Here is a 24844-nt window from a genome sequence, read left to right on the forward strand (position 1 = left end):
TAGGCGTAGCTCATATCAAGCTGTCAAAATGACTCCAGAGTCCGTAGTCACCTCGTTCCTCTCAATCCGGAATGAAACTGGATATATAAACCAAGCTAATAAATTACGACTTACATTCGGCGTTATTGCTGTGGAAAAAGGAAAGCTGGCCAGTGCCATTATTTGCTACATGGCTAACCGAAGCGGTAGCTGTGCGAAAATCACAATTAGACAGGTAGCAGCGCACCTGCTTTTGACATGCGCGTCTCCGTCACTCACCAGCATGTGACAGGTGGATGTACCGGCAATTACGGCCAGGCGACGAGAGAATGACTTGCAGAATTCGCCTTCAGCCTCACAGCCAAGCAATCCTGCGGACGAGTGAAGAATGCAAGACGAGAATTTGACAGCTGTAGTATAACAAGATTTTACACTGGAACTTCACAAATGTGTACATTTGGATTGGTCTTGCTGCTCTGCTCTTGTAAATTACTTATAGACTGGTTGTCGATCAATATGCCTCATCAGGACGTCTCTTTACCTTCATAAGGTGATACTGTTTACAGACAAAGCCTGCTGACAAGTTTTTTTTCGACTAGTACGATGCGCTTTCCACAGTTCCAGACGTGTCTTTCACGGATATTTTATAGACTTTCGTCGATAAAACGTGCACAGTCAAAAGTCAGGCCGTTGCTTAGAAACTTTCTATTGAATCCACTAAAAAAAAATCAAGTTTTGGATATAGTTTAAAGACTACACAAATAAGTTATCTACGAGACGTAGATATCACTGAAAAACAACAACGCTTCAATTAAAAGTATAGTAGTACACTGCAGCAGGCTCTTTTATGACAGCACTCTCTCTCTCTCTCTCTCTCTCCACAGAATAGTGTGACCAGAGTAGCACAATTATAAGGCATTTGTCATTTCTTTGTCATTTTTGTCATTTATTTGCATAATAATAAGGTCACAAATGGGGATTATACATACATACAGAGAGAGGTCCCTTAGTCAACAGACTGTACAGGGGACCTCCCATTACAAATTAGTAGAATATATAAATACAAAGCAGCTATATGTAAACACTAAAGACACCATATTAAGTTAGTCACTAGCTTACGCTGTCAAATATTTACCGATACAAAGCACTTATTAATGTCATGATAAGATCAAATTGTTATATTGAGTGCAAAAATTTACGAAGGTTTGATTTGAATGTGTAAAAATGAGAGAATATCTTAATACGACACGGTAATGAGTTCCAAAGTAGTGTGGCTGAAAAATTTGTAGTAAATTTACCATAATTAGTTCTAGGTTTTGGTAGTAAATAGCCGTTGGTAGAAGCGAAACGGGTAGACGTTGAATATGGATACTGGCTAGTAGTAATTATAGGGAATTGGAGCATTTCATTAACAGATTTATAAACAAGTATTCCAAGTGAGTATTTATTTGGTTTCTGTAACGATTAAATGCCCTTAGATCTGAGTAATCGAGATGCTTCCGATGTGTAGCTGCTACGTGTAATGATGCGAATTGCTTGATTTTGGGTATGCTGTAGTGGAGATAAATGTGTGGGATACGTGATTCCCCATGATGATATGCAATAATTAATATGCGTGTGAATAAAAGCGTAGTAGAGGGAGATGAGTGTCTTCCATATTAAAGAAATCGCGCACTTTAATTAGTATTCTAATTCCATATGCTGCCTTCTTTGTTAAGGATAAAACATGCTCGTCAAATTTTAGGTGTTTATCTAACATGACGCCAAGAAACAGTACACTATCAGTAGGATAAAGTACACTGGAATCAAAAGTTAGCGATGGATGCACTGAGATATGTTTTTGTTTAGCTGAGAATATGACGAAGTAAGATTTGGCAGTATTAATGTGTAGTCTGTTTAGCTGGCACCCGGTTGCAATATTCGCCGCGTCGTGATTAAGCTTACACTTCAACTAATGAAGACTTTTGTCTGAGAAGAAGATGGTAGTGTCGTCAGTGTAAAGGACACAGTGAGAGGACTTTAGGTACTTTGGGAGGTCATTAATGTACATTAAAAACAACAGAGGCCCTAATATAGATCCTAGTGGTAAATCAATGTTAGTTGTGTATTTCTAACAGGAAAAAAGAACGCAAGCTAATGTTAAACAGAGGCAAGCTGCTGTTAAAGGAAAGAAGTCACTCTATAATAGCCAACCAACGCGCCCACAATAAAGGCACTTCGGGAGCGCATTTTCTGTACCAACGAGAATAATATTACTGTTTTTACAGGCGGAAGGATGTTAATAAATCACAATGTCCGGACAGTGCTGCCTTTTCGCTTCATTCGTAGCGTACTATACGTTCGTTCAATTTTGTTTGCTTTCGCTTACCCCTCTGCAAAGCGCGTGATTGCATGTCAATTTTTTCATGCTTGTTTCCAATCACTCCGGCATTGCTTTCGTTTCCTATTGCCGCTCTTCAATAATAACTACGCTCTTCAGGTTAGCCCTCCAGGTTTTCTCTTCTTTAATGATCTTTTGTGGCTCAGCTATCAAAATTACATCGTTGCCAACTTCATCTTTTCTGGCGAAACCGAGCACATCAAAACAGAACTATTTTACACGTGACTTTTTTGCCATTATTGTCTACTACCGATAAAGAAACGTAGAAGGAATCTACCCTTTTAGATGTTTTATCTACCTTTAGCTTGAGCATAGCTCTCTCGTTTCTACCAACTTTCGCTAATCCCCTCATGTGTGAGAGCTTGCTATATCATAAAAACTAGCACGAAAACAGTTGTTTCTCTGAGAAAGACAATTGTTGGCAAGCTTTAGCTTGGTAGCTCCCACCTGAATACGTAGGAAGAGGAGAATAATTTTTGTCGGCAACCACTGCGCCAAATAGGATGATCAGTGTTGCATTTAATTGAAAAACTGCAAGTCTGGTTGCTGTACGAAATCGATTTTCTTATATAAGAGGTAGAAGTTTTTTGGCAAGAAGCATTGAAATTTGCAATTATTCTAAGGTCGGTTATCACGTTTAAACTCGGTAACTCAGACATAAATAAAATAATAATACAATTCTGTAAAGTGAACCTGATAATAGATTCAAAGTGACATAGTATATTCTTATTCTGTGCTGAAATTAACTGTACTTCATAAGTGGGACTCTCGCAAAACCATCGTAAACATTGTAACTAACTCATCTAAGGTGCATACTCATAAATCAAGTTTATTCTCTTTAGATTACTCTAAGAGATGCCTTTTCCAGAACTACGATATCTGTATTGGTTCAGAGTCATAGATTTGTAATCATCGTGCTTCAATTTTTTGTCTAAATCACCAATTTTAGTGACTATTTGTTAAAAATTGGATGACCCTAGTTTCGATCTGTTTTTTAAGGTCGCTTGAGTGTAACTTTTCGATCAAATGCAACATTCTTTCCTTTATGTCGGTGCTGTGGTTGTCACATAAAACTACTCCTGCTTTCACATGTATTAGAAGGAGAAAATTGTTGTTGGTCGCGAACGAAACATTCTTCTTAAGTCGTATTGTTGAAATCTTACTCCTGTTAGCGCACTAGCGATTGCTCGTCATGTCATGGGGTCCGTAGCTTTGTCTGTCATGTTCGTGTAACCCCTAGCTTTCCTAGTTTGCGAAATCATAAGCCCTTGAGTGTTGAGGAAAATTCGCACTACCAAACACGTCCGCATATAAAAAGATGGAGAGACGACCACTCGCTCGCCATCTTTCCTCGTATGCATATGATTTTACGGTAATTCCGCTCAAAAGCTAACAACACTAATTCACCCACAGTTTGGTTCGCTAACACAAAAACATTCAGCACTGCGGACTAAAAGCCTTTGAAATTGCATATTGCCAGTGCCGGACAAAAAGCCCTTGTATATTTTTGCAATGCCAAAATATAAATTGAACTGATGCAAGTTCAGCGCATTATTCGTGGTGCCAACAGATTCCATACAATTTGCGCATATACAATAGTACAAGCTAGGACAAGAGTCCAATGCCACGCGCACACGTTACGCATATAAGAACTTAGCAAATCTTTTCGCGGATACATTCAGGTACACAATGCGCCAAATGCATGGTCCCAAAATACATTGCTTGTGGAAACAGGAAAAAAAAATAACCAATGTGAGGCAACAAATATTTTGTATAGATTTTGTTTAGCCCGTCCTCGACAATCCCTTAATTTGTTTACGTTCAGTGAAGCATCTCGAACTTACTCACCAAGGCCTCCGGCATGCGCATCGATGATGGAGGTGGCGACGGGCGTGCCTTTCTTTAGTCCCAGTTGCAGCCCCGCTTCCATGCTGAGCCCACGGCCGCATGGGGCACCGGGAGGCCAGAACTCCTGCCCTGTCACCCCAAATAGGTTTGTTTAATAGGTTTGTCGAGTACAGCAGCCACGGTGGCCCCTATAATGGCTGTTCAGGCATATGCTGATATTGACCACGAGGCCGGAGGTTCGATGCCTGGTCTCCCCTGCTATGTTTCGATAGTGGCAGGATCAGAAAACGCTTGTGTTTCTATAATTGGGTGCATGGTAACGAAAGTAAGGCGGTGGAATTAATCAAGGACATTTTGCAACAGCGTCTTGCATAAGCACCGTTGCAACTATTCTATGATCGATACAGCAAAAAATCATAGGTTTCTGCGTGCCAAAACCACGCTCTAATTATAAGACACGCCGTAGAGGGGGACCTCGGAGTAATTTGGACCATCTCGGTTTCTCTAAGTTGCGCATGAATTTAAGTATACGGGTGTTTTCGCATTTCGTTTCCATCGAAATGCAACCGCCGTGGGCGGATTTCAGTCCCGCGACCTCGTGCTCAGCAAACCAACACCACAGCCACTAAGCAGCCACAGAGGGCTTGATCGATACACAAATCAATCCAGTAAACTAATGAAAGAGCGATGTTTTATTGCACAAGTTGTCACAGCAGAGACATATAATAAGGATTCCTAAAGAGTGCACAGCGGAGGTAAAATAATGGTTTCATCGGGAACAAATTGTTCACGCAAGCAAATATCTTAACATAGCTCACAACCAGCGTAATATAATTAAACATCCCATGTAAGCTATGTAGGTTTTCTTTATAAACTCAAGAAACGTTTCAGTCAGTTCTCAAGTGAAGTAAAAATGGTTCACTCCTCTTTCAAAGGAAGTGGTCATAAGTCCTCATAACACGAAAGAGTAACTTGCGTTCTAAGAACCAGTGCCATTTTCGTTGGACATCCACAAACAGAAGTCCATAAAGGTGCACTCTCATTATTTACAGTTTCGCTCGAAGAAGGAATCAGTGGCAGCGATAGCAAACACTCGACGACTGTGGTGCGGTTCAGCTGAAACGGAAAGCCGGCATGCCCTATGCCAACAGTCATTCGGTACGTGGCGAGAGCGCATCGCTTGCTCGCCCATAGACATCTCAAACGTTGAGCCGACGTGGCGCCGCCCAGCGGTGACGGGTGTAACCAAGCGGGAACGCCGACTGAGTTGTGTACATACTTACTCAGTGAAAAAATAAATGATACGTAAGGGTCATATTGCAAGAATTACTGTCGTGAAGAGATGATTTCCTCTTCTAACATTTTTATACCTACTAGGCGAACTATTGGGCATGTACAAAGTGACAAAATATGGCCGCAAATGCACCTTTAAGCGTTACTATCTTTACTACTCTTCTAAGTGTACAGGCTGCTGGGCATAATGATCGCAATGTTACTCTGGGATAAAACAAATGATAGCTAAAGTCTTCGTTGCAACAACTTTTTGAAGAGCACAATTCTTTCAACAAACCAAGTCATTTTGTCCTGCCTGCGCCTACTATCATAACCAACAGGTGGATAAATTAACGTCATCTCACAAATTTGCGCGATGTTCATAGCGTGACGCATGTATACCAAACAAATTTTTGTGAGGCCCGGCATATAACACTTTGTGTTAAAATAGCGCGCCGCAAATAGAAGGATGCGATCACGAAACACAGGATGATCATCGGGGTCGCAACCTTGTTGAATATAATCGGGATAGTGTTAATTAAGGTGAACTGTGTAAACTGCATACTTTACAGCAAGCACAACTCGCGAATGGCTTTATGCGTAGCTAAGACGTGAACTGTCTTGTGAGTTAGTGAATTTCGTTCACGTGTACACCGAATCGAATATTGTTTTCTGTGCAAGTACTGCTTTCTTCCCTAGGTATTGTTTTTCATAAGTCAGAATCACGCTTTCATCCGCGGCACTTGTAAAAAAAAATTCATTTTCTCAACAAACAAGGTTAAGCTGGAGCGAAATCAGTTTTCACTACTTTTACGGAATTTCTGATGGAGTATGCTCCTATTTCAGAGTTTATCAATACATTCACTGCAAAGCACAGGTACGGTTGCATCAGCCGTGCGTCAAGGCGAACAGTTTCGAAGCAAGTTGCTCCGCCTTGTTCAATTTCGATGGCAAAGAAATCCATCGCTTCATTTCTTGATTTCATTTACACCGGCGTTTCCAACTGGCGTTACAACTGCCAGTAGGAAACGCCGGTTGCAACTGCCAGTTGCGGGACTGCCAGGATACAAGGAAAATCGCTGACATTGCATTTATCCAAAATGACCTCAATAATAAGCTTGTTTCCTCCTAACCGCGCGTAATACGTGACAAGAGTGGTTGAAAGGACGTTTGGCGGCTGCAAACTTCGTCACTACGCTGTCGACGGCAAGCAGGGTTAGTCTTGTAGGGGGGCGGGGCCGGCTCGGCAGCTTAATTGACAAAGAAACGTGTAGTGCAGAATGTACACCCTGCTAGAAATACCTTTGCGCAATACTTTTCACAATACTTCTTGGCAACCGCAAAATACCACAGGTTACAACCCGAAGCTTACCAGATGTTCGGGATTTTAACGGAGAATGTTTTTTTTTCTTAATCGCATCTTCATTCCTTTAAATATAACGAGACACAACCTATATCCAGCCTCATAATATGCCTCAACATTATGCAACACTGGTCGAGTAACCTGAACTGTTTGAAGAGTTCGAAACAATTGTTAATTTAAGCCATAACAATGTTACTGTATTGGAAAACATTTCGTCAATAAAATTATTTTCTAGCTTACTATGTTTGCGTATGTACTGCGTAGAGCAGATCACCAGTATACCATTAGAGTGACAGAATGGGTTCCACGAAAAAGGAAGGGCTGTCGTGAACAGCAGAAAAATGGGTGGGGTGATGAAATTCGGAACTTTGCTGGCGTAATTTGGGAATAGCTAGCGTGAGGTAGGAATAATTGGAGATCGCAGTAAATCTAACAGTGCACGCTGATCATGATGTTTTTGGCCAGTGAACTGCAATAAAAGTATCCCGTGTACGACTGTTCAATAAAATTTGTTTGCCGATGGTGTGAAATGTTCACGCTGAATAGCCCCGGCATATTATGTTTCTGCTGCAGCGGACCTTTATCCCAAGGAGAGCATTCTCTCCCCCATTTACAAGTGGTCAATCTTCTCTTTTTCAAACACCCACCGTGATTCGAATCACCTGCCGGATTAAATGGCTTCCATTAATTACGCCGATGAACCTCGCAAACCACCTATTATGTTTAATCTTTGTTCCAACTATCTGCACCTTGCTTCAGTTGTACGTTAGTCGCCGCTGATTAGATAAGATTAGTGTTTAGCAGAAAAACTAGACAACACATATAACCAGCGACGACAAGAATGTTCTGTGACATTCAGGCGCGTCTTACGCTGAGCGGTAACTTTTGACATTTTGTGAACCTGGCAAAACGTAGTGACCATAAAATTATAAACAAGTACACGTACCAATATACAATATTCATATAAGAAGGCGTACATGTCATGTCACTACTCATTTAAACAGCTATACTCTAAGCCTCAGTGCAATCTGTGAAATTATACTAAATAAATGAAGCGCACAACAAAATATGCAAATTCACCATAAAACTTATTTCTCGGACGTACCATCACGCGTCTGCTGCGACTCCGGGAGCTGGTCTCGGCATCGCGCTTTCTGCACGCGAGGCAAATAAGTGCCAGCACAGCCAGCAGGGGTGAGTTCATCCGGGCTCGCGGAAGCTGTGGCGCATACTACGAGCAGTTGAGAAATGTGGACGCGTTCCAAGTGCCCCACGATGAGGTGCACGTTAAGTAAACCCCGCTGCGGTAATGGAAGTCGCCGAATTTGCAAGAACACCGGGGAAGAGACCCCCCGCCAATTTTAGTGAAAGCCAAGAGAAAGAAAAGAAAGAACTACCGAAACAACACATACACTAGAACCCTGAAACACAACGTCCAATGTAGAAGTTAGAGACGCACCAGCATTACAAGCGCTGAACGTGCGCAATGCTGTTCGATGGTTATCATGGATTGCACTACCGTTTTCTTGTACCGATAACCAGTCACCCCGCAGTTACCCGACTGACTAGTAGACAAAAATTATATTAGACAAAAGCCATGTCGGGCCGCGGACGCTGTTCTTCCCACTGCTCCATTCTGCTATTGTTATATGGCCTATATGAGCGCTTAGTTTACATGTATTAGGGCGGGCATGCGACCGGGGTGGCTGGCCCAATAACGAATGGGATAGGTAATGTTTAGCAATGTTAGATGGAAGAATAGCACTATATTGCGCCAATTGGTTGCCTCTTCCATGCTGACTTGTGGGTGAGGCTGCGAGTATCTTCTGAGGTCATCGCACTAATGGGCAAGAGTGTCTTTGGCCTTTCAATTGATTGGATTTTGAAAGGGATGGTGCTAATAGTTGATGTTACAAGCGGACGCCGTCACCCGGCCAGTACGTCCTCGAGCTAACGCGTTAGCCTGCTCGTTTCCTTCTCTTTGATGGTGGTTGAAAGGCTTGGGAATTATCGCGAGGCTCGCCGCAGTCACGTGCCCCTTGAGAAACATGCGACATGTTCCCCTGGAGTCCGTGACAACAACAGAGTCCTTTTGCAAACGCTTCGCGTGATCGAGTTCGATCGCCACTGCTAACATTCCTGCCGAAGTGGGGATCTCATCGTGGTCAACGCGGTTATTTGCTGCTGGCAGATCACGTTCATAACGACCAAGGCGTACCTCCTTCGGAAGCGCTTTCTGGTCGCCTCTGCATACGCAGCTGCTTCCGCTAATTACGTGTTGTACCTGTGGTTATTGTACCTATGGTACATTGATTTGAGTGTGTGGTGCGCGTGCTTTTCGCCTTACCTTGTTGTACTCAGGATGCATAATATTAGGAATATGAGCTACTGTAATACTGGAACTCGCTTAAGGACGGAGAGCTTAGGACTGTTCAGTGAAATAAATCCGGTATGCTGGGATATTGAGTCCAGCCAATATTGCCCTAGCAGTTCTTGTAAAGCTGATGCGTCGCCTCCGAGCCCTCAGAGTGGCCTGCTTCAGCTCGTCAAACGTATTGTGCACTCGCAAAGATAGCATGCGCTCCGTGGAGGTTGCATATAGGCAGACCCAGAGTCGCCTTGAAAGTGGTTCGGCTTGTCGTGTTGGCCTGCCTTTCGGCCTCCCTTTTCAGTATCTCGTAAGGTAAGCCACATGTGATTCGGCTAACCACAAAGCCCTGTACGATCCCTAGAGTATCGTCTTCTCGCATTCCCACCTTTCGATACGTCACCCGACGTTTCATTTGGGCTGGGTTATGGGCTGCGGATTTCAGTGTTTTAAGTGTGTGTACTGCTCTCCCGTTGCTGTCAAGCCGCAAACCCAGTACTCGCACCGTGGACAGTTCTCGAACCAGTTGGCCCTGAACCACGATGCTAATTGGCCCTCTAAATATGTAGCCTTTCGCATGTATCCGGGTGACCTCGACTTTGTAGGGCGCGCAATTTATACCACGCCATCGAGCAAATTTCTCCACTGATAATGCTGCGCTTTGGATCGTGTATTCTTTATCTCCTAGGGAACCTATGTTCATCCACAGCGCGATGTCGTCCGCGTAGAGCGTGTAACCTAGGTCGGGTATCCGATTCAGATCACGCGCGAGGCGACACATCGCCATATCGAAGAGGACATGCGATACTCTCGCTCTTTGCGGTGTTCCATGTTTAGGCATTTTAAGTATTTCCCATGTGATTTCGCCAATACTGATGCTTGCCTCTCGGCTTGAAAGAAACGCCCTCACATGTTGTGGTGTGGTGGTTGTGCTCGCCACAACCGGCGAGCTCGAGTTCCACGAGTACTGCGGCGTGAGACACGTCGCTGAACGCTTTTTTGAGGCCTAGTAGACTAGTATCTCGTCACCATACGGTGTATTATTTAGAATTTCGTTTCTGAGTAGGGGGAACGCGTCTTGACAAGACAAACCTGTGCGAACTCCTACATAGAGTCAGGGACCCAGCTCCACTCTTATATATGTCGCTGCAATCAACTATTGATCAACCTTTCATAGAGCTTAACCACGCAGGACGTGCACAGTGCCAGACGGTGTGTGTCGATTGAGAGATTATTGTTTTTCTTTGGGGATCTTGGTTATTTTAGGGAATTTCGTTTCTTCGGGCAAGTTTCCCTTGGTCCAGTACTCGCTATTGAAAATCTTATTTTCCCAGGGGCTGTCGAATCCATGTTTAGAATTCTTGAACTTTTGATAGTGTCCGGGCCCGGTACCGAATGGTTAACCGAATGGTTAACGCAGAAGCTGCTGGAAATGGGTGCCCACAACACGGTGGAAGAGCTGGTGGAAGCACACCTATCCCACCAGAGGGTAAGGCTGAGCCGGACAGAGAACGGTCGGGCCGTCCTACGCAAGATAGGATGGCAAATTGAACAGCTACCGACAACGGAGCCGCTCCCCACAACGTGGAGAGACATTATTAAGACCAAGCCCCTCCCCCGGAACATGCAGCCGGGGAGGAACAACGAGAGACGCTCTGCGCGGGCCAAGGCACTGGCTCGACAGCTGTAAGAGGACCCCGACGTCCTCTACGCGGACGCTTCGCTTCCCAAGCACGGAACCAGAGCAACGGCGGTCGTCACCACCATCGATAAACTGGTCACAGGCACGTCGATACGGATGACGAATACAGCCGAAGCAGAAGAAGTGGCCGTGGCCCTCGCACTCGCACAACCGGGAGTGAGGACCGTGGTCACAGACTCCCAGACGGCCTACGCAAGCTACCGCAAGGGGAACATCTCTTCCGCGGCACTAGCGATCCTCAACAAATGCAAATCACCGGGGCGGGCCGTTGAGCTCGTGTGGGTCCCCGCTCACTCGCAAGTGGAAGGCAACGCACTCGCCGACCACTATGCCCGAGAACTGTCGATTCGGACCGAGGACGACCCAGGGCTACCGCACCCCGTGACAAGCTACAAAGAAATCACGCAAATGTACAGAAGCGGCAGATGTAGGCTTCCCCGTCCGCATCCGCAACTCAACCGAATGCAGCAAACGATCGTGCGACGCACGCAAGCGGGGTCGCTAGCGCATCCCGTGCTCTTGCATAAGATGTTCCCAACAGAGTATGACACTTCGTGCCCTTTTTGCAGACGGTCAAAAGGCACTCTAGCACACATCCTTGCAGAGTGCACTAAGCTCAAGAACCCCCCACCATCCCTACCCCCCCCCCTCCCCAGCCCCAACCCCCCCGAGCGATGGGAGACCTTGTTGTCCAGCCCCGACCTACCGACCCCGCTCGCGCTGGCGGCTAGGGGCCAGGAACTGCTGGACGCATATGGGACCTGAGAAGAAGGTTCCACCCCATCTGGTGCAAGCGTGCACCAACCATCACTAAGGGCTCAGCACGAAAGTTGATTCTCTCTCTCTCTCTCTCTTGTGCCGGTTCGTACACCTCCACTTATTATATTTCTTCGTCTTATTAGGATTGCCTCCCCCGCGTTAGTCTCGTCTCCTAGGGCGGTTCCGTCGCGCATGAAGGTCCTACGTATTTGTTTCGAAATACATCGGCGAGTTCTTGGTCTGTATCCTCGGAGTTGAATACAACAATTTAAAGCTTCTTGTTATTCTCACTACGCATGGTTATCGGGTATAGCATGCTCCGTATTAATCACCAAGTACTGGTCGTTCTCAGAGTTGCTGATAAAGTTCCGCAGAACGTCGCTCACTCATTTTTAGCTAGCTCGCTGGCGTTTCCTTCGGCTTTTACTGCCAAGAGAGGTATGCGTTGTTTCAGGTGGTTCTTTAGACGCTGTCTTTCACACCTCTTGGCCAGTTTCTACCACTCTTCCCCTAGGCTGACCAACTGAGCGTCTATCACCGGCGCCTCCGCTGCGCTATAAATGGCTTCGGTGGTGTCCCCGTGTACTTTCTGAAGGAATTGGGTCCATTCCCGCATGTTGGTCGGGGCCATATCCGACTCCTTCCGCGCAGTCACAAGTTCTCTATAAGGAAGCCAGTGGGTTAACTTAGTAGTTCCCATCACTCTCCGTATGTTGGGCGTGGAGAGCGCTATTCTGATTATCTCCTGATTGCTTCCCAGGGTTTTCGTCAAAGAAAACCCATTGCGCGTCTCTGACGTTCCTTGTAAATACGCGGTCATGCACCATGTCATCTGCTGATGCTGTTACCCGCGCGCGTTGGTTTGCCGATTTGATGTATTGCCCGTAAGCCCCAAGCCGTGGCGGTGCGCTCACGTAGGAACCCTTTGGGCGACGTGTTCGCGTATCCTCGTAGTATATAGGATGCGTTAAACCCACCCACTATAATCGCCTTATCCGTGTTGCCGGTAAATCTTTTGTTGCCGAGGTAATTTGGGGTAGGTCATATCATTTGCATTTGGGGGGACTGCACACGTTTTTGATTATTGTGTGCCTTATTTGGTTACTCTGTCATTACATTGATATTTATAGAGTTAGTATCACCCTCAATTTGTGGAGGTGTTAATAATTGAGAGCGTTTATCGACTTGCTCACCATGTCATTATGATCATGTTGATGCAGTTGTCTCGCGAGAGATTGGAAAGACAGACATAGAAACAGTTTAATGAAAGCTGGAAATGTGAACCGTCCTTTATATAGCACTTGCTGCTTCAGGTGTAATGATTAAAGGAAAAGATGAAAACAACCAGATGATGCATACTAATGAAGCAATAAACAAACTCATCAAATGTAGATATTAAAATATCAAAGAATGTCTATAAGTCGTGAATGGCATAAATAAAACGGTAACCCATCCGTGACTTCAGTTCTGTTTACATTGATGTCCCAAAGCCATTGAAAATTATTCTGTTTGTCCCTGTTCATCAAGTAAAATATTTTGTTTTAACCGCGCATTGACGTAGTCAACGCAGTGACAAAGCTGAATTAGCTTACGTAGCTGAAGTAGCCTGAAGTAGCTTACAGTTGGTACACAGAGGCGAATTGGGTGGCCCGGGTTTGGACGAAAGCATTTACTGAAGGCTACACAAAATCCCCACCGGCCAATGATGGTATCAGCATGCCTGTTCATTATCGCCAGACACTGCAGGCGCAATGCGGCTTACTGCGGCCCAATGCCAAATAGCGGGGTGTACTAACTATCAGGATTGGTCCAACATGAACCCCCATTTCGCAAACTCTTGTATAAGAAAAGAGTTCTGCAGTCCTTGCTGGAATATAGTATCGAGTAGGAACCACCGCAATGCGTTTAGCATTGAGTCAATATAGCGACACAACTTATTGTCACTGTCGAAATGAGTTATGTATGAGGCGTGTAAAGCAGCGGCATTCAAGTTTTGCACATGCATGGATCAAAGGATGAATGGATCGATGCTATCAGCGTTCGCTTTGGAACGGGGAAATGGGTTGCGCCACAAAGCTCTTATTATTGCCTAATGAACTACCTACAGTAAAAAATAGTACCCGAAGAATTTTCATCACCAAACTTTCTGAACCCTCATTGGGAATAATTTTGTTTTTGTACATTACCGTTGTTTGTCGTTTCCCTACGTATGTTCTTCCAGTCTTTCAATCGTCATTACTAATCTCTGTTGCGGACATGTTTACTTTCACCCTGCTCTCGCTGAATCCAAGGCCTTCAAGGAGGCCAGAGATGCCTAAATGGACCGCTGGGCAGATATCTTCACATTCTAAGAAAACATGCTCCATCGTTTCCCCATATTTACCGCAGCAAGCACATGCTTTTTCTTCCTTGTTGTATCCCGCTTTTTTATGCGTGTTCTTCGACACCCTGATCTCGCTTCGAAAACGAAACAGCTTCCCTTAAACTATTATAAATTTTTTCTTTCCTGATTTCGTTTTTTCCCCTCTTAAGTAGTTACTCATAACAGGTTTTTTTCCCATCGCCGCCACCGATGAGTTTGTCTCAGCCTCTCTCACTTCTCACTTGTCGTTTTTTGTTGCCATGTTGCTCACCTTACCAGTCACTTACTTGCTGCTAAGCTTTCTAGTTCTATTCCTCCACTGAAAATTAATATTCTACCTACGCAAATATCTGAACACTCCAGCAGCCCATTTAGTTTATTTCATGTTCCTCTGTCCTCCGTCACTATCATTTTTACTCCGAGCTTCCCTCATTTGTCTAAAAACACTTGTCGCCATCTAGTGGTTCCTAAGCGAAGCCTGCGTATGGCCCCCAAAAAGCCTGGTACGGTGGTGCATGCGAATGCTGAGAAGCGCCTCATGCGGCAGCTGGGCTCCTCTCTAGTGCTTACTTTTCGAAACGATGCACTATCTAGTGGTGCTGCCGAGAAGTTCGCACGTGGCCTCCGATGCAAGAAGCCAGCGCGCGCGCCTGTGCATGCCAACGCTAAGAATTGTTCCCTCACTTGCCGGACGTCCAGCGCCACACAGACCCCAGTTAGGGAGATGGTTTTTAAGTGTGGCACAAACCAGTGCATTCATGACGGAGTTCACTAAAGCGTTGGCGTGAAAGAGGTTCACTGAAAAGCGACATATAACCAATGCTTTTGTGCCGCCACTTGCTACTTGCTATACCACCTGGTTGCTATCATGAAAAACCCATGTGATGAAGGTTTCACTCCGCCAAGCATCAGACGAGTTTAAAGCATTTCTTTTATCATTGTAAAACGGCACATTTCTAGTGGCACATAGTTAGTGATCAAAGTTGGCTTCAAGGCCTTTCATTGAAGAGCAGCACACATTTATATTGTACTTTCTGAGTGGTAAAAGTCGGCGTCAAAGAGATTCACTGAACAGCGGTACTACCCAATCCCGAACGTATACAATGACCCAAGTTCGGGTGAAGGAGGTTTGTTTGAGGCTGGCGCAATGTCTACTCATTGCGACATACTCAGTGCCTCAAGTTGGTCAGACGCCTGGCTTCTAACCCTGTTTCCTCAGCACACCAGCCGGAATTTCAAACCATTTCACCATGGACTACGCAGTGAGCCAGGTTAGAGGCAAAAGGGTCAGATGCACACAAAAACAGATACCTATAGCCTCCGGAAATCGTTAAGTATCGCTAACTCATCAAAAGATTGTTACCGAGAGGTACACTCGCTACTCACCTATGATGCGATATTTGTCACGCGTGAGGTCCTCGAGACCTATACGAATCCAGAAGGATTCCTGCCAGCCGGGCTCCATGTCCGAACCCGGAGCTGAGCCCGCCTGGTAGGTCCACTTGCACACCGCCGAACAAAGGGAGCGTGACGCACAGCCTGTGGCGCGCCACGTCAGGAAGTCAGGCAGGTCCATGGCGAGACCTAGGCGCTCCCACGTTGCAGGCAGGTTCTGGCATCACGGTAATAAAAAGAGAAAAAAAGGCGCCAAAAATGGACGAAGGATAAGTGTAAGCACGCTAACCCGTGCAGCGAAAATTGACCAGCGTGGACGCTGGGGCTGGTTGGTTCGAAATTAGGAATGGCACAGCAGAGCAAAAGACAAACCAAAACAATTAACAGGGTAAATTCACTTTATTTGCTTACACGTAACTGTAGTTGAGGCTAGAACAATAGCATTATTATTGTGATTACGCAGTGCTTTTTGTTGCCTTCTTGTTTCCTCGCACCATGAAATACATATATGAATATATAAAAACTAATCGTAATTCAGCGTTTCCAACGTCGTCGTTTGCGTAAATTGTTGAATAAACCCTAAGTAAAAGAAAGGTAACCAAACAACGCTTGTGGTCTGTTTCATTTGTTCTATCCGTCATAGTTTTTGCGCGCTGTTTCATTTCATGATGTCATGTCGTTTCATGTGTTCAACGGTACTGTTTGGTCGCAAAGACAGTTACGATAACATCACCGGTATATCACTTGCCTTTGTTATATATATTGATGTTTTAATTTCTTCTGTTATCTCTTTGTTCTCAAACTGCGAGCGCCTTCGTTGCGATATTTATTTGTGCAATACACACGAAATCTTGAATAATCTGTAATATCAATTAGCTTGGTAGTCTCTGCTGTCAGTGCAATTATTCATCATGATCATCATCATCAGCAGCAGCAGCAGCAGCAGACTGGTTACGCCCACTTCAGGGCAAAAAGGCCTCTCCCATACTTTTCCAACTATCCTGGTCATGTACTAATCGTGGCAATGTTGTTCCTGCAAACTTTTTAATCTCATCCGCACATCTAACTTTCTGCCGCCCCCTGCTACGCTTCCCTTCCCTTGGAATCCAGTCCATAACCCTTAATCACCATTGGTTATCTTCCCTCCTCATTACATGTCCTGCCCATGCCCATTTCTTTTTCTTGATTTGAAGTATGATGTCATTAACTCGCGTTTGTTCCCTCGCCCAATCTGCTCTTTTCTTATCCCTTAATGTTAAACCCATCATTCTTCTTTCCATAGCTCGTTGCGTCGTCCTTAATTTAAGTAGAACCCTTTTCGTAAGCCTCCATGTTTCTGCCCTGTACGTGAGTACCGGTAAGACACAGCTTCATTGCAATTATTAGTGCAGTTATTAGCCTCTACCTAATAACTGGCTACTGTGAAACGCTATCCGGCATTGCTTTATGTACCTCGCATCACAGACAACTTGTTGGCGCGATAGCGTTAAGGGCTCCGTGTCGTTGAAAATCCGGTGTCGGCGTCGGCGCTTGGCGTCGGTGTCTCCCTGGCGCATATATTTAGGTACACATAATAGCACGTTTTGCTAAATCGCATGCGGTATATGAGGTTATATTGCCACACCCTTCTGCTAGTAAGTTACTCATACATTGCCTTACATCCTTGACAAAGTTATTCCTCGTAATTTTGAGAATGACAGCCCACGAACAAATGTCATGAAACGAAACAATAAGAGCTCATGTTTTTATTCTACACCTTTTCGGACATAAATAGTAAAACTGCAATCGACCCAATAACACAAACCTGAAAATGGCGCGTTTCTTTCGACGCGGCTGTACACTACCTCCGGGATTGACCCACGAAAGAGGTCGCATCGCGTATGTGTCAGAAAACTCAATTTCGGGCCTAGCGTTCGCCGCCAGGGTTTCGCGTAAACATTGCGGTTACATAAGCTGCAGTTGCCGTGAAGCGTGAGAAGCAGTCAGGGGTCTTAGAATGCTATCGCGTTCCTCTCTTGAAGACGAAGCTTAAGCGTCCTCAAAGGCTTTTTTTTTACTTACTTCGTTGTGTTATATTTCTTATTGTTCGGTTTCACTGAAAAACTTGCTTAACATTATTTTCTTTATTCATTCGTGTGTCACTTCAGTGCTACGTATTTAATTTTCTTCCTACTGCAGTTTACTTAAATATTTGTTTCCATTTATAACAGTTTTACTATACACGTTATATCGTGGTTAAATGAATCTGTAACTTCGTTAACGAAGCCCTTTCCTTCTATACTGCTTCATAGCGAAGCCACGAGACTAACACTAGTAACTCGCCAATAAGTGTCAAGGCCGGAACTTTAATATAGCGGACGGGACGTGAAGAGAGAAAACTTGCTGAGCTGCCACCTACCTTTTTCAGCCACAGCAGTTTTGGTGGCTGCATCTCAGGCGACATTGTTCCCCCGATGAACCGAAGTACGGAATGTCCCGTTGCGCTGATAGCCTCGGCCTCCAACACGGCACGGTGGTCCATCCATAGCACTACGTTTTGCTCGGCCTCACCTGCGAGTACGAGCGGTCCAAGCGGTAACAGACTGTTGCCGAGTTGAAAAAAGTGTGCCGTAAAATCTTGGTATCAACGGTGGCTTTTTTCCATGGAATGCTCCTTTTTACTCAAGAGAATTTCCTTTGCAAAAGGTGTTGCTACCCTTGCTGTAACAATACTTACCCTTACAATACCATTAAGGTATTGCTACCCTTACTGGAGCACAAGAATGAATCAGTCGTAAGGAAAACGAACACATCAAATAAAATAAACATAAAAAATTTGTGATGCAGACGATATTAATAATTGCCATGCTTTTCACGAAGCCTTGTCGAATTCTGAACAACTGCATGAATTCATTGAGAATCGCGTTAAAAGAAGCTGCACACATCAGAATGTGACTCGCAGTTGTCTCCTGTCTGGATGTCTACCTTACCTGTGATGAACAGTGCATCTATGTTAGTACATCGAGTTTTCGGTGCACGTTTAGCAGAAGTATCCTTTCTTGTATGTACGCCTTCCCACTGTAGTGACCATCAAAGATTATTGTATACTATGCTCGAGCTTTTCGTTCCAAAATAAACCAAAGTCCGCAGTAAACTACAGCTCCCATAGGCGCCCCTACAGCGTTTCTACTCATGCTACTCTTTTATTCTTCGCTGACATGTGTTGCGCGTATTTACATGTTCCACCCCCCTCCGCGCTTTTTTTTTCATATTGCAACATTAAATAATGGTTTCGCGTTCTACCTGGCTGTGCACTGCGCGTGTCAATTATCATCCTCACCCCTATAATACTCTTATTTGCACCCATTCCACAATGCGGACCTCTCCCGGTGATCACCCCCTTACGCCTGTCTTTCGGCTGCAGCATGCATCCTTTTGCTCTCCGCGTTCGTGATTTTTCGCTCTTGCAATCGTCGTCCAATGGAGTCTGTAGTGCTTGCTTTAGCAATCTCGCCCCGCTAGATCCGCCTGTGGCTAACGTAATGCGTGTCCTGACCCCAAACATACACTAAGAGAAGCCGCCACAGTGAACCTCCGTGTGGTGGGAAAAACTGCGCGCATTTTACAAAGCATCAAAGCTGAGCGCCAGATCCGAACATAGCATTGAGATGAGTTTAACCATCAGGCGCAGCGGTGAGTGTTCTACTTCATGAAGAAGTAGAATGGAGTAGAACTTCATAAAAACTTCATAGAATGAGGTTTCTATGAAGCTCTCATAGAACTTCAAAGATGTAGAAGTTTCATAGAGTTAAGTTTTCTACTTCATTCTATGGCGAGGGTGAAGGTTAGGATGAGCATATGACATGACGACGACGCCCATTTTCGTTGTCGGGCACCCTCGTCGTCAAGAACGGATGAAGACAGCAAAGCCAAGTTTGAAATTCTTAGCTGCTGTATAAAACAAAGGAACGTGAACTTAACGAACAAACGAGATTTATTTGAGAGGACATCACAAGCCCATATGCAGTAATCCTAGCACACAATCATGGATGGAAAGCCGACCTATTGAGGAACACTTTAATTTTCTTCAAATGCACGGGTATTTCTGAAATCTTGCACTTTGAAGCTCCCTGTAGCCGCCTCGGGAAACCTGGTAACATCGGCTGAATACTTCCACACTTACACAGAAGTAAAACCGTAAATTGAATGCTGAAAATGTAATTCTTATGACCTGTTGTAAGCATAACATCGCGAATTTCATCAACGCAACGAAAGTTCAGTGACAGGAATTAAATGCATTACAGTTAAATTCTTCCGGCTCCCGACGACTGTTCGGTGGTACAGTGTCGTGCGTTGCATCCTAAGAGAGATACAGCTCGATGCCTAGTCGCTAGTGGCGAGAATCGTGAAATCCGGCTACGTGCAACGATGGCCTTCGGTAAAAATATTTTTTTGTTTTGTTGAACTACCACTTGGCTTGCCAACGATGGTTTCGCAGGCGTCGGCGATTACCTTTCGGGCTGACGGTGAGCGGCCGACCGGCGTCGTCCAGGAGCACGAGCGAGCAGGTGGCGTCGAAGCCGATGCCGCGCACATCCTTGGCTTCCCGGCATACCTCCTGGGCAGGGGTTTGACTGCACATCAGACTGATGTTTACGGCCAATCGCAAAACGCTGCTGTTCTCTCACCTATGCTGAAAGGTTGATTTGTAGTCATATGCTGTGACAGAGTATCTGTAACGACAGGCTACCGCGACAGTGTCAACAATGTCACGTTTTATTCATTCATCCCCCTCCTTCTTTCTTATCTTTCGCGTGAATTTCCCGGTTCCCTCGTACAGAATAGCCGACCGCAGATATCCTCTGGTTAAGCCTTTATGTTCTTCATTCACTTTTATCTCTCATTCTCTCTGCGACTTCAGGAAATTATAGTTCCATTACCTTTTGCACGTTCAGGAAAAAAAATTGGGTAGAAAAGCTGATCGCGGCATGCAGTCTGACGCGCCCTGAATTCCTTCATACTGGCGGGAGAAGCAGCAAATGATAAATTAAACAAGTTGTAATTTGGTTACTACTACAACATGCAGGCACTAATCGGACAAAAATCACATAAGGCTCGTGTTCTAAAAAGACCCTAACAAGGGCTGCGCATAGCAAGAAATATAAAACGTTTTACTGAAACGAGACAAAATTGTAGAAGTGAGTACGATGGCACGACAATAAGAAGCAAACAAAAATTTAACAAATGTGTGATCAACAAGAAGCCGCCCAATGAAAGCCCATTTTCAAAAGCTTGTCTGTTTTGAGAGATGCAGAAATAAACTACGAACTGCAGCAACAATAATAGTCATGCAAATAAGTGGTGGATGAAATATGAAATTTAACATTGCTTTAATATGGGTCATCTGAACACGTAGGAAGAGTATCAAATGATTTCTTTTCCAAGAATAATTCGTTGAAGGAGGAACATACAATGCAACATTCAGCATTGATGTCAGCAGTGAAGAAGAGTTGGGTTCGGTAAACGCGTGATTGTGTGGCACGGATAACGTGGCAGTGTTTTGAAAGTGTTCGTAATCATGTCTTGTTAGGCACGTCCTTTCATGGCTGGTACAGTTCTGTCGCGCGTGGGTCAACGCAGCTGAATAAATGGAAAACAACTGAAAATTCGGCGAGCTGATAACTGTTTGTCTTTGTACTGCAACACATACTAAAGACTAGGACACCGTTCAATGGACAAGCATGCGTTGATTCCCTACTGAGTTCTTTTTTGGAAAAGGCGCATCAGGAATGTTCCATCTTTATTCTAAAGAATAAACTGACGCATGACCACAAAGGTAAAACCATGCGTAAGTGCAACTCCAGGTGAAATCAACCACTCTCAGGACAAATGTGCTAGCTTAAGCCGGCTTATACCTTCTGGCGTACTGTTATCCAGATTGTGCGGCGGCGGCAGCTGCATTGCGCTGAGGGCTAAATGCGAGAATGCCCGTGTCCCTTGCATTGGGCGCGCGTTAAAGAACCCCAGGTGGTCGAAGTTAATTTGGAATCGCCCCCTACGGCGTCCCTCAGAATCAGGTTATAGTTCTGTCACGTACAACCGAAGGATTTACTTCCATTTTACAAAATTGCGCGTACATCGCGCACACTGCCATTATTTTATATATTTGAATACCGCACATCGTTGCAAATGAAGTGGGATTATATTCACTGCCTTAGGGAAATGTCTGTGCTGTTGTGTGTATTTGGCGGCGCATAGTACTGCTTCGTCAGCCACTCTAACCTCGAGAGCTATGTTTCAATCCCAAGGGTTGCATACATGAGGGTGTTTTTTTTTTTTTAGGCACACAATGACAATCCGTCGCCTTGGTTAGTGGCTGTGGTGCTACGCTGGTAAGCTCGACATTGCATCATCGGCCCGAGGGCTCAAATTGATATTAAATGACTAACAAAAGACGAGCAATACAACTTATAGGACCAAAGCTACACAGACACATCGGCAACTCTTATACGGAATTTTGTTGATTCTTCATTGTCGTTTTTATTTCTGCGATGTATTACTTAACGCACTGCTACATGCAGGACGCCAGGTAAACTAACGTGTACATTAGTGGTACTCCGATTAAGAGAAACATCTTGCTATGCCTTGCAATGCTTCAATTCTTTGTGCTGTGTGGAGGATTTGGTGTTTCACTTAGCCTTTTCACAACTTTGTGGATGCTGCCATTCGCCGCACCTAACGAAATACCGTCTTTCCAGCGGGAACAAATGAATCATTCTAACACTACTCAAGAGCTCGAAACATCAAACTGAGGAATGCTTAACAAACAAATAACACATTTCACATATGATTAGGTGCATAACGCTAATACTATTATGAACAATAAATAATCTATATTCCAAGCATTCTGAAATTCGATGTCGTTTGGAGGATTCCTGCTCGTAGCCGGCTAGCTAGCATCGTTTGGATTCAGCAGATGGACCAACGTGTTTGTTTAGGACGTTTGTCTCACGCGAGCGTGTGTGTATGGACAACAGCGAGACGACAGTGACGACGATCGTACGATACCGGTGTCATATTTCCTACTGCGGATGTTCGATATGAACATACGACATGCCACTGGACCTCTCCCGGCCTACGTCACAAGGTGTCGGCCACGTGATCTCGCAGCACACGCGGGAGTGTTTGGTGGACAAAAAGGACGGAGCAGACGCGTTCTCACACGCGCGCAGCCTCGTATATCGCGGGTGTTCTGGCATTTATTGTGTGTTTTGTGCGCGTATGCCGTGCCGCTTCGTCATGACGACATGTTGTTTCGCGGTCGATTGCGTAAATCGCACGAAGAAATGCAGCAAGGTACGGTGTTTCTCTTTCCCAAGAGGCGAGAAGCGGCAGCAAATGTGTTTTCTCGCAATGAAACACGACAAATGGCAGCTGTCATACGCCGACTGATCCTGGCGAGTTCCCTGGCGCTGTTCTTGAGAGCTCGAAACAAGCGGCTGCTGCCTTGGCAGTGTCCTGCTGCTTTCATGCTGGATGGTGTTATTTAGAGCGCGAACACAGGAGGCCGTCACAGGGGCAAATGCGGTCACGCTTTCATTTACGCGATGAAAACATCGTATGTCACGTAGACCACTCTTTACTTGATGTGTTTATTAGAATACATTGGATTAAGTGAAGATTAGTTTGGTACTGTGGCAAACAATCGTTGAAACCTCCTGCCGCTTCGATTGATGCGCCAAGCACACGAGCACTTTCGGTCGCGGCGGAGCCCGATCCGGATACACTGCTGCTACAGGACCATCTTCGATCGCAATTTAGCTCAATCTGGCATGATTGGATGGTGATCGATCTTTTTGATCGCGATTGTAGATGTGAACTGTCTGTACCCTTAATGCTCAGTAAGCTAATCCAAACGTCCGCACATGTCACCCTCTTGGCAAAGCCGTACACCTTAAGTAAGCAGTCGGATTTCATTCCTCCCATAGTGTGCGTTAAATGTCTTCACGATGCATACATATACGTAGCTGAATCACCCGTTCGGCCAGCACTTCAGCTGGCTTTTCCAGCCATCTATCAGGAAAGGATCGGAGTGCTGCTCGCCTGCAGGTAGCAGCTTCTCGGCTTACAGCTGACGGACAGCACCTGGCAGCGAAATCACGTACTTGGACCAATTAATCGCAGCAGTTGTCATGGTAGCCATGGCGCGAGGGAAATGTTTTGCCCAAAAGCTCCTCGCGCACGTCTCGCAAATAATTCCTTTAGCACATGACCCGCAATCTCACGCTGTCTGCAAAAGGGAGAGGTCCATCGTTGCGTTCTACATAGGCACTGGACGAGCGTAAGAGAGAGAAGCTACGGCTGTGACTTCATTAGCGACTACTTCGTATACAAGGGTATATGTTACGTGGTCTACGTCAAAATGACAATGGCATTTGTACTCCGACAATGAATCGTTAAAGCTTGTTCAACTTTCCATCATGAAGGTGGAGCAGCGTCGCAGAGTTTCTACATTACCTTGGCTACTACTAGCAATGTATACTGGGGAAGGTAAGCCTATTCAGGGGGTGGTACAGTCTAACACGCGTTTCAAGGCATCAGCCCTCATGAAGAAAGAACGAAAGGAACTGGCTCGTGACGCACGTGCCAGAGCATCTGAAAGAGTTCGTCGGTTTTGGAACCAAAGGAATATGCAGGCGCCATGGCCTAGCGGTTAGAGCATGGGGCTGCTTTGCTCGAAGGCAAAGGTTTCTGTCGATCACGCATTTCATTCAATACAGATGTCCGGAGGGCGGCAAGACCGAGAATACCTGCTGACCACCCGCAAAGTGCCCGGAATAAAGCAACGAGAGCTTGGTTAATAAACACACCCACGCACACAGGGAACCTAAGGCATACCCGATAAATGAAGGGTGTCGCGGCAGGACGTCCTAAGCGTCATCGGTAAAAGAAGAGTGTGCCATCCATTGGTATACCTTTAACACCTCGTAAAAATAGCTCGTATGGCTGTCCGCAGCTGCCCCGCAACAAGTTCAATGTCATTAGCCTGTCCGAAGAGACGTCGCGTGGAGCAGGTTGAGAAAATAGAAACGCACGTTGAAACAAAAATAGTACGAAGATAGGGCAGGGCCTCAATTGGCTGCCAACGTTTCAACGAGCGCACATGTCATTGTCACGGCCCTGACCGAGGCAGGTCCACTTGTCGATGTGTTGGCACCGAACTCAACCTGTCGCTTTCGAGTAGGCCTCGTTCCACTGAGCAAAATTTAGCTGCAGGAAGTTGTTCAGCCCTGCATGTTTTACGACATTGCGAAAAGGTTGTTCAACACACACGGAGTTGTCCGAAAGGACGGGGCCCTTGCATTCAAACGGGTCAAGGCTATCGAAAATTGTATTTTGCAGACAGGGGCATTATTTCTGTTGAATGCTTAGTACAT

At 45.3% G+C, this 24844-nt stretch overlaps 1 protein-coding gene across 1 annotated transcript in view; it reads right to left on the bottom strand.

Moving 5' to 3' along the window:
- LOC135908911 (FGGY carbohydrate kinase domain-containing protein-like) overlaps positions 1–24844 on the bottom strand; it is a 67354-nt gene that overhangs the window by 37195 nt on the left and 5315 nt on the right. Inside the window, exons 3-7 of the mRNA XM_065440741.2 lie at positions 19920–20025; positions 17827–17978; positions 15420–15645; positions 4208–4336; positions 259–350 (exon numbers count right to left, since the gene is read on the bottom strand). Coding sequence (XP_065296813.1) covers positions 259–350; positions 4208–4336; positions 15420–15645; positions 17827–17978; positions 19920–20025 — 705 coding nt within the window. The remainder of the gene's footprint in view (positions 1–258; positions 351–4207; positions 4337–15419; positions 15646–17826; positions 17979–19919; positions 20026–24844) is intronic.

Source organism: Dermacentor albipictus, chromosome 9 (assembly GCF_038994185.2).
Source record: "Dermacentor albipictus isolate Rhodes 1998 colony chromosome 9, USDA_Dalb.pri_finalv2, whole genome shotgun sequence".
Lineage (NCBI taxonomy): Eukaryota > Metazoa > Arthropoda > Arachnida > Ixodida > Ixodidae > Dermacentor > Dermacentor albipictus.